General features: G+C 41.4%; 1 protein-coding gene across 1 annotated transcript; it reads left to right on the top strand.

Moving 5' to 3' along the window:
* Positions 1-4,594: 4,594 nt before the first annotated feature.
* On the top strand, positions 4,595-10,368 carry LOC122942235 (trypsin-like). The gene is made up of 4 exons (XM_044299739.1): positions 4,595-4,770; positions 5,949-6,202; positions 9,881-10,017; positions 10,219-10,368. Exons 1-4 carry the CDS (start codon positions 4,595-4,597, stop codon positions 10,366-10,368), a joined length of 717 nt encoding a protein of 238 aa, XP_044155674.1.
* Positions 10,369-11,086: the final 718 nt, after the last annotated feature.

Genomic DNA, 11,086 nt, shown 5'->3' with positions numbered 1-11,086 from the left:
CGGCCTTACGCTCCAGTTTCCCCCGCCCATCTCACCCAGCAGGTGGCTGGCCCCAGCAGCACCAGCCAAGCAGGTGACCTTATGGGTGAGATGAGGCTGTTCTACCAGTCTGCGCGACCCAGCAGCAGCCTTAGTCACCACCAGCGGCTGGCCCGCATGGTGGCTGACTACATGGGGTCCGTCGGTGCTTCCGACAGCATGAGTACCGACGACCCCATGGAGTACTGGGTTGCCAGGCTGGACACCTGCCGTGAGCTCGATCAGTATGCGCTGGAGGTGCTGTCTTGCCCCCCCTCCAGTGTACCATCTGAGCGGACATTCAGCACGGCAGGTGGGGTGGTCACCGACAAGCAGACCCATCTGTCCACAGACCCCGTGGACAGACTTACATTTATAAAATTGAATGTGTCCTGGATCGGCAGTGACTTCTTGGCCCCCGCGTCGGTTCAGGGGGTTGAAGTTGTCAATCTCTCTCCTTGGCTCTCCCTCCAAAAATCATTTTTTTTATTTTTAAAATGTTTGTAACATACTTATTCAGCTTTTTAATTATTTATGTATTTATTCATATTGTTATTATATTATGAATTTCTTAATTTATTCAAGTTTTTAATTATTTATGTTTTTATTTATATTTTTAATATATTATGAATTTCTTAATTTATTCACTCATGTTTTTAATTATTTATGTATTTATTTATATTTTTTATATATTATGAATTTCTCAATTTATTATCGCATGTTTGTAATTATTTATGTATTTCTTTATATTTTCATGACATTATGAAATTGTTTATTTATTAATGTTTTTAATCTGTTCTAAAGCTACCATGTATTCTACAAGACACCCAACTGGAGGTAAACTTAATTCCACAAATAAATGCTGCTCTGCTTCATCTCTGTTGACCTGACATTGAAAATGAGATCCCGTAGGTTAATTAGAAACGTATAGTATTGGACCGGATTGCTGTACGTTTCTAATGAACCTAAGGGATCTCATTTTCAATGTCAGGTCGACAGAGATGAAGCAGAGCAGCATTTATTTGTGGAATTAATTTACCTCCAGTTGGATGTCTTGTAGAATACATGGTGGCTTTAGAACAGATTACAAACACTGTTCTGCTGGATGACAGTGTCGGCGTTCCTCGGTGCCTGTCAGCCCCTGTAGTGATGTCTGGCCCGGGCTGTGTGTCACAAACTCCCGTATGTAGATACGCATCGCAGCTGAAGGCTTATTCTGCAGCCTGACTTGCGATCGCAGTGCGCAGCCTGCATTTGTGTAGGCCTTATATACCAACCCGTTACCATTTACGTGCTGCTGCCTATCCTGATCCCAATGAGTTTTGTAGAGCTATGTGTAGGCCTTATATACCAACCCGTTACCATTTACGTGCTCCTGCCTATCCTGATCCCACTGAGTTTTGTAGAGCTATGTGTAGGCCTTATATACTAACCCATTACCATTTACGTGCTGCTGCCTATCCTGACGCTGCTGAGGACAATTAGCATGGACCACTTATTTCCATAGGAGTTTGTCAACTTTCGAGTATTAGAATTCTCTTGAAGTGGTTGGCATGCTTAAGTTTGTGGCATGTGCTCTGTTCATTATATATTGTCAATATTTAAATATATATTAGTAATCTTTTTAATAAAATACAATCATGCGGTGTTACGCTTCATTCACCAAAATATCTTTTTTTAATTTATTTGATTTTTTAAAATTTTGATTTAGTTTGTTTTTTTGCGGGCCCTGTTGTGGTTCTTCCTAAAACTAGGTGGTGACCACAGGTGGCCTTGCATTCTCAAAAGGTCTTGTGCAGTTAACAGTGTACAGAACTTGCTATGGAACCAAATAAAATTTTATTATTTTATTATTTTCTTTTAATCAGGATTTTGGGACGGACATGGTGTTGTCTGTCGTCCTGGAAAGGATGGCTGACTTCTATGTTCACCTCTCTACATGGTTGGGTGTGACTGGCGTTATACTCATCCGTGTGGTAATCCTGTTTTGGGAATGGAGCGTTATTGCCACATGTATCTATCGATATATACATTTATTTTTAATGTTACTTCTTGACACTAATGTAATGAACATTGATAATTTGCACATGCTATTTTCAACTAAAAACACAGCTTTAAACTTTGCAGCATAAACTGCGGACTATATAATGTTCTTGAAGCCATGTCACCATTTTGCAAGTGATTCTACTAATTAAATGACATGTTTCTGTCTGTTTGCTGGAAGCTATGTTTTTAAATGCACACTTAACCAAACGGCTTTGCAGCTAATTTAATTTTTCATAAACATCAGATGGAATTCAGCTTCAGATGCTCTTATTTCTCTTAACACCAGAAACTAACTTTAATTAGACATACAGTCATATGAAAAAATTAGGACACCCTTTGAAAGCATGTGGTTTTTTGTAACATTTTTAATAAAAGGTTATTTCATCTCCGTTTCAACAATACAGAGAGATTAAAGTAATCCAACTAAACAAAGAAAACTGAAGAAAAGTCTTTTCAAGATCTTCTGTAAATGTCATTCTACAAAAATGCCTATTCTAACTGAGGAAAAAGATAGGACACCCTCACATGTATTCCCTCTTAAATTGGCTCAGATCTCACACAGGTATATCACACCAGGTGCACATAATTAGTAGATCGTTACTCTGCATGTTGAATGAGGCTTGCCCTATTTAAACCTCAGACATTTAGTTTGGTGTGCTCCTGACTGTTGAAGTGAGAGTGAGCACCATGGTGAGAGCAAAAGAGCTGTCAGAGGACTTCAGAAAAAAGATTGTAGCAGCCTATGAGTCTGGGAAGGGATTTAAAAAGATCTCAAAAGATTTTGAAATCAGCCATTCCACTGTCCGGAAGATAGTCTACAAGTGGAGGGCTTTCAAAACAACTGCCAACATGCCCAGGACTGGTCGCCCCAGCAAGTTCACCCCAAGAGCAGACCGCAAGATGCTAAAAGAGGTCTCCAAAAACCCTAAAGTGTCATCTCGAGAACTACAGCAGGCTCTGGCTACTGTTGATGTAGAAGTACATGCCTCTACAATCAGAAAGAGACTGTACAAGTTTAACTTGCATGGGAGGTGTGCAAGGAGGAAACCTTTGCTTTCCAAGAGAAACATCGAGGCCAGACTGAGATTTGCCAGAGATAAAGTTGACAAAGACCAGGACTTCTGGAATAATGTTCTTTGGACAGATGAGTCCAAAATTGAATTATTTGGACACAACAGCAGAGGACATGTTTGGCGTAAACCAAACACAGCATTCCAAGAAAAGAACCTCATACCAACTGTGAAGCATGGAGGTGGAAGTGTCATGGTTTGGGGCTGCTTTGCTGCAGCAGGACCTGGTCAGCTCACCATCATAGAATCCACGATGAATTCTACTGTGTATCAGAAGGTGCTTGAAGAACATGTGAGACCATCAGTTAGAAAATTAAAGCTGAAGCGGAACTGGACCATGCAACATGACAATGACCCAAAACATACTAGTAAATCAACCAAAGATTGGCTGAAAAAGAAGAAATGGAGAGTCCTGGAATGGCCAAGTCAAAGTCCAGATTTGAATCCCATTGAGATGCTGTGGGGTGACTTGAAAAGGGCTGTACGTGCAAGAAACCCCTCAAACATCTCACAGCTGAAAAAGTTCTGCATTGAGGAGTGGGGTAAAATTTCCTCAGACCGATGTCGAAGACTGGTAGATGGCTACAAGAACCGTCTCACTGCAGTTATTTCAGCCAAAGGAGGTAACACTCGCTATTAGGGGCAAGGGTGTCCTATCTTTTTCCTCAGTTAGAATAGGCATTTTTGTAGAATGACATTTACAGAAGATCTTGAAAAGACTTTTCTTCAGTTTTCTTTGTTTAGTCGGATTACTTTAATCTCTCTGTATTGTTGAAACGGAGATGAAATAACCTTTTATTAAAAATGTTACAAAAAACCACATGCTTTCAAAGGGTGTCCTAATTTTTTCACATGACTGTACTGAAAAAAGCATGATTTTAGGTGCAACTACTCTAATTATAAAATCTGATTTCAGTTTTACTCCATAAAACACAACAGTAAGAATGTCTATGGTAATGTGACACATGTGCAACCAATCCCATGCAGAGCATGACATGATCACGCACATAGAATTTATCAGTTACAGGAACAAAAACTTAAAGGCAAACAACATATTGTATGATGATTTACCTTACAGGATAAAAATATCCAAACCCAAGGTAACAAAAATATCAACGAAATAGGTAAAAAGAACATTCAGAAAACCTTCAACTACAGTTTTCTTTTCAAAGTTTAGATTATGCGGATATTAATTAACTTTCCCTTTACTTAGGAGGGGTAGAGGAGTGATATCATGATAGCTCTTGGGTATATATGTCTGTAGTTTATGCTCAACACTCATTCTGGATCAATTCCCACTATGAAACTCCTCCTGATCTGTGTGCTCCTCGGAGCAGTTGGTGAGTTCAGTGGCTGTCTTCTATGATACATACATTGTTCACATTGATACAGTTTTCTATAAGGAAAGAAGCTAACTTTTTCAATTTGCTACATGTAAGATGTATATGACTGTATATAATATGGCTCCTTGTATTTTCTCAGCTGCTTTTGAGGATGATGATAAGATCGTAGGAGGTTACACCTGCTCTGCTTACTCCGTCCCCTACGCAGTATCTCTGAACTCCGGCTACCACTTCTGTGGAGGTACTTTGATCACCAGCCTCTGGGTGATCTCTGCTGCCCATTGCTACAAGGCGTAAGTTACCTGAATTTTGACCAAGACCGAATCATCAACGTCACATCAACTTTTGGCCTTTATCAGTTACTATTCTATATTGTGGAGCCGCCCAAAGCATTGAAAGCATTTGAGGTTTTAAAGCTAGTTTTCTTTGTAAAAATGGTTGCTAAAAAAGGGAGAGAATTTAATAGACACGTTTTGTGGGACTAAAAAAATGTATTGCATCTGAATGCTCTAAAGATTGGTAATGGCCTGGGGGTCATAACCAGAATATATCAGAAACTTATGGCCAATAATAAGAACAGGTCATCAGTGTTTTAGCAATGAAAAACCTTTTAAACTGAAAGAAGGTAAAACGATGTTCATATGTTATTTATATGTGGCACAGTGAGAGCAAATATATAAATATAAAATACTTCCACATTTTTTTTGAAACTTTTTGTTTTTAGAAATGAGGGGATTCCGTACTAAATAATAAACTGTTAGTGTTAGCAGAGAATTTACTGTATAGTGTCCATTTTGTATTAATTGTGCCACTGAGTGTAGCTCCGAGGCATGGGGGTTTAAGGACAAGGTTAATTCTGGCCTCCTATCCTAGCAGCTCTTACAGGGACCTGCCATTAGTTGATTAAGAGTAAACTTCATACACATCTATGCCATCAGCACTAAGGATAAAGCTCTATCATCACACATGGCTAAGATTTAAGCATCTTCTTGCTCTTCTAGCCTAATTTTACATTTTGATTATTCAAAATGTTGATTCACTTGGACAGCGTCTCATTTATAGAAAAAAGAGTCTACCAACTATATTCTATAATTTGCTTACATAAAGAAAAAATCCAGAATAATGAAAAACAAAGGACTGGAGCCACAAATACATAGTGATTCATCTAAATATCACCATTATTTATTAGACCAATGAATATATTATATGTGTGACATTAGCTGCCCCATGTTCAACCATTAAAAAATAACTTCAAAAAAGTATTAGATTTCCATTTTTTCCTCACCACACATCTGAAGAAATAGGGCATTTACTTGGGTAAAGATAAATTGCAATACCATTTATAGTGTATGGACAACTATGTTGCTGTTTCTGAAAGAAAGCACAAATATTTACCCAAAAACACTAATGCATTTTAAAACTTTTATAAAATTAATTTAGGATTACAAATGGATTTGTTTAATTTTTGCAGGAGCATGCAGGTCAGACTGGGAGAACACAACATCTTTTCCAGTGAAGGCACCGAACAGTTCATCAACTCCGCCAGAGTCATCAGACATGGAAGCTACAACTCCAGAACCCTGGACAACGACATCATGTTGATCAAGTTGGCCTCTCCCGCCACCCTCAACTCTTACGTCAAGACTGTTGGTCTGCCCGGTGGCTGCGCCGCTTCTGGAACCAGCTGTCTGATCTCTGGATGGGGCAACACCCTCAGCAGTGGAAGTAAGTCAAGTACTGCCAATAATGTTACTGGAACGGCAAGTAAAAATGAGTAGTGGTTATTGACCCAATGTAAGATGGAGTTTACTCAGAGGTGGGAATTACTGACACTAAATGAGCTGAAGTTTCTTCTAAGGTGGAGTTTGCTGATGATGAGTGAATTTATTTTAAGTCAAATCTAATACATTTTGAATGGACCTAAATGAGTAAAACATTAAACATTTTCTAGGACCTCAATGATTGCTCGGTGTAGAAAATGTTGAAAGGATGTTTCTTTATATTTTTTTATGTATTTATATTTCACATAATATATCAGATCCAATGTAAATCTTTTTAAATATTTTTCATATATAAAGTTGACAAAATTATGTGTAGCAAATATTAACAGACCCATGATTAATGGATATTATAGGTGTGGAACAATATGTGTCATATAGATATGAACCACGAACTACTATGGTGTAGAAGTCATACTGTATCAGGGAGCATAAAGCTTAAAAGGGTTTTTCTAGAATTTAAAACTGATGATCTATCCTCTGGAAAGGTCATCGGTATCTGATCGGTGTGGGTCTGACACCAGGAATCAGCTGTTTGAGAAGGCACTGATGCTTGCCATAGCACCGCGGCCTTCTAACAGCTTCGTCATTGGTCACATGGCCTAATCTCAGCTCAGCCCCATTAATGCGCTGAGATGCAATCAGGGGCGGATTAAGTGCATGATAGGCCCGGGGCTGTCTACCCAACTTGGCCCCCCCCCCCCCATCCATTTTAGTTTATTTTTTTTATTTATTTTTTATGAAGAGGCTGCGGTGCTTCATGGGCGCCACAGTCTCTTCTTAGGCCATATGACATCTTCAGACAAAAAAAAAATACCCCAAATTGGGTCCTAAACTGAAATATTTGGTCGTCAAATTTAAAATACATATAATTGTAATAAAAAAGACATGGAGGAGAATACAGCACCACATACCTGTTACATCCAGTGACATCTCCTGTCATGTAGACCTTCTATTTCCTCTTCTCCTCCATTTGACCCAGACCACCATGGCAAATTCTTTTAGCTGCATCTCGTCTCTACAGTTTGTAACACAGACACGTTAGATTTCTCAATTTTTCCATCAACCTCCTCATCCTGGTGTCCCCACAGTGTCATCCTGCCACCCCCAATACTGTGCCCGTTGTGCTCCCCAATGCCCCAGGAACTATACTGCTGAAAAAATAGTGACTTTGATAGATATAATTGGGGTAATTTATCAAACTGGTGTAAAGTAGAACTGGATTTCCAAAAGAGCTGTCAAATATGAAAGGTGGAATCTGATTGGCTGCTATGGGCAACTAAGCCAGTTCTGCATTACACCAGTTTGATAAATTACCCCAAATGTTCCTATAGTGTCCACAGCAGCTAAAATGTCCCCTAGAGACCCCCAGTAATAATACCACCCTCTATTGTGCTCCAGGCAATAATCCCTGTATAGTGTCCCCAGAAATAATAGAATTGCCCCTATAGTGCCTCCCCAATAGCAACACCCCCATATAGTAATTTCCACCACACTGCCCCCACATAGTAATCCCCCCATAGTAATTTGCCCCCACACAGTAATTTCCCCCAAACTGCCCTCATATAGTAGTTTGCCCCCACACAGTAATTTGCCCCCACACTGCCCCCATATAGTAGTTTGCCCCCACACAGTAATTTGCCCCACACTGCCCCCACATAGTAATTTGCCCCACACTGCCCCCACATAGTAATTTGCCCCATACTGCCCCCACATAGTAATTTCCTCCACACTGTCCTCACATAGTAATTTCCTCCACACTGCCCCCACATAGTAATTTCCTCCACACTGCCCCCACATAGTAATTTCCACCACACTGCCCCCACATAGTAATTTCCACCACACTGCCCCCACAAAGTATTTTGCCCCCACATAGCAATTTTCCCACATAGCAATTACCCCACACTGTCCCCACATAGAAATTACCCCACACAGAAATTACCCCACACTGTCCCCACATTGCAATTTCCCCCAGTTTCCCCCACATAGTAATTTGCCCCCACACTGCCCCATATAGTAATTTGTCCCCACATAGCAATTTCCCCACACTGCCCCCACATAGCAATTTGCCCCCACACTGCCCCTTCTAGTAATTTGCCCCCACACTGCCCCATCTAGTAATTTGCCCCCACACTGCCCCATCTAGTAATTTGCCCCCACACTGCCCCATCTAGTAATTTGCCCCCACATAGTAGTCCCTCTCATAATAATTTGCCCCCACATAGTAATTTGTCCCCACATAGTATTCCCTCTCATAATAATTTGCCCCCACACAATAGTTTTCCCCACACTGCCCCCACATAGTAATTTGCCCCCACATAGTAATTTCCTCCACACTGCCCCCACATAGTAATTTCCTCCACACTGCCCCCACATAGTAATTTCCTCCACACTGCCCCCACATAGTAATTTCCACCACACTGCCCCCACATAGTAATTTCCACCACACTGCCCCCACAAAGTATTTTGCCCCCACATAGCAATTTTCCCACATAGCAATTACCCCACACTGTCCCCACATAGAAATTACCCCACACAGAAATTACCCCACACTGTCCCCACATTGCAATTTTCCCCACACTGTCCCCACATAGAAATTACCCCACACTGTCCCCACATGGCAATTTCACCCACACTGCCCCCACACAATAGTTTCCCCCACATAGTAATTTGCCCCCACATAGTCCCCACATAGCAATTACCCCCACACAATAGTTCCCCCACACTGCCCCCAGATAGAAATTTGCCCCCACATAGTAGTCCCTCCCATAATAATTTGCCCCCACATAGTATTCCCTCATAATAATTTGCCCCCACACTGCCCCATCTAGTAATTTGCCCCCACATAGTATTCCCTCCCATAATAATTTGGCCCCATACAGCCCCCACATTCCCCCCCATGTAATCGACTTCCCTAATAGGTCCTCCTGTGTCCCCCCCAAGTAGGCAAATGAAATAAAAAAATAAAAAATGAACAAAAAATGAAAAAATAAATACTCACCTATGTCCAGGGCCAGGCGCTTGCTCGCAGAGGAAGGAAGGCGGGCGGGATGAGTCAGGCGCATCACAGTGCTGCGTCCCGGCACAGGCGCGCGATGACGTCATCACGCAAGCCTGCGCCGGGATTTCACTACCGCATAGGCCTCAGGCCTACAAGGCCTGAGGCCTATGCGCTGAATGCCGGTGATCGGCGACGGGACAGGGAGCTATGCGCTCCCGTGCCCCGCCGCAGTATGTGGGCGTTCGGGTCAGCGTTGGGCCCCCCAGCGGTGCTGGGCCCGGGGCTGCCGACCCGAACGTCCCTATTGTAATCCGCCACTGGATGCAATACCAAGTATAGTTGCTATACAATGGACGGCACTGTGCTTGGTGAGCAGAGAGAAGGCATCGCTCTGATATGAGAACCGGTGCCTTCTCAAACAGTTGATCATCAGGGAAATCCGAGTGTTGGATCCCCGTCTATCAGATACTAATAAGTGATGACCATTAGTGGGATGGTTTATCAGTTAAAAAATTCCAGAAAACCCCTATAAAAGACAAAGAAAATGTGCAAACACTGTGAAGGATCATTTTATGTTTCTATCTACATACAATTTGCTGAAAATTCATATTCACTTATTTTTAGCAAACATGCCCAGCCTCCTGCAGTGCCTGAACGCCCCCATCCTGACTGCCGCCCAGTGTAGCAGCGCCTACCCAGGAGAGATCACCACCAACATGATCTGTGTTGGATACATGGAAGGAGGCCAGGATTCCTGCCAGGTAAATAGATCTTCTTCCTCTCACAGATCTGTGACTGTAGAATGTGGACTGTTACATGATTGTTTTGAGCCCCAAGAGCCCCAATTTACATCTCTAGGAAGGAAACTTCTGTAGCCGCATCTCAGAATATACAGTAGCTACAGATTATTCATTACCTCTAGTTGATTCAAAGTCTAACATTTTGTCTCTATATTTTCTCAGGGTGACTCTGGTGGACCCGTGGTTTGCAATGGACAGCTCCAAGGTATTGTTTCTTGGGGATATGGCTGTGCCCTCAGGAACTATCCTGGTGTCTACACCAAGGTCTGCAACTACAACTCCTGGATCTCCAGCACCATGGCTGCCAACTAATCCTTCTCTGTGTTTCTTGTCATTTGTTGCTCTGTTACTGGATACTAACTCCTATCATAGTAACAGTTAGCTTTCTAAAAAAAATAATAAAAAAAAAAATTAAAAAATCTAATTTTTATTTGGATTTATCACCTTCAATCATCATTAAAAAAAAATATTTGAGTCCAGCATCTTATCCTGATGCAAAAAAATAAATAAAAATAATAATCAGGGAGGCTACCATTTGAACTGCTCTTTGTAGACTAAGGGGCACATTTATTAATACTGGCCTTTTAGACGCCGGTCATAATGACCCCTATACCTGGAGGTGCATCCTCCAGAGTTATGATGAGGCGCAGGCTTCTTCATAACTTCCGCTGATCCACCAGCACCTTTAAATGTAAGACAGCTTCCTTGCTGTCTTACATTTTGACCTTTTTCTACACATGACAAAAACAAAAATTCCCCGCCCACTCCACGCCCATTTTCTTAGAGCTGGCGTGAGCGGGGAGAAGTCGCAGATTGCGGCTCAAATAATGCCGTATTTCTTTTTAATAAATGACTCCCCAAGACTTAATTACCTTGACCGTATTTTTCATTTATTTGCCAGCTGCATTTTTTGTGGGTATAACATTAACCCTTCATTTCTATGGTGCAATTCATATTTCAATAAAAAGTCAGTACTTCAGTTTATAGCATATAGTAGGGGAGGAAGGTGGAAAGTAAGGATAAGTGAACC

Source organism: Bufo gargarizans, chromosome 6 (genome assembly GCF_014858855.1).
Source record: "Bufo gargarizans isolate SCDJY-AF-19 chromosome 6, ASM1485885v1, whole genome shotgun sequence".
Classification (NCBI taxonomy): Eukaryota; Metazoa; Chordata; class Amphibia; order Anura; family Bufonidae; genus Bufo; species Bufo gargarizans.
The sequence above is the reverse complement of the archived record's forward strand: the minus strand, read 5'-3'. Positions and strand labels throughout refer to the sequence as shown.

Coding starts and splice junctions, on each gene's coding strand:
- LOC122942235 (XM_044299739.1), top strand. CDS start 4,595: ATGGCTCCTTGTATTTTCTCAGCTGCTTTTGAGGATGATGATAAGATC. Junction 6,203..9,880: donor CAACACCCTCAGCAGTGGAA/GTAAGTCAAGTA, acceptor ACTTATTTTTAG/CAAACATGCCCAGCCTCCTG. Junction 10,018..10,218: donor GAGGCCAGGATTCCTGCCAG/GTAAATAGATCT, acceptor ATATTTTCTCAG/GGTGACTCTGGTGGACCCGT.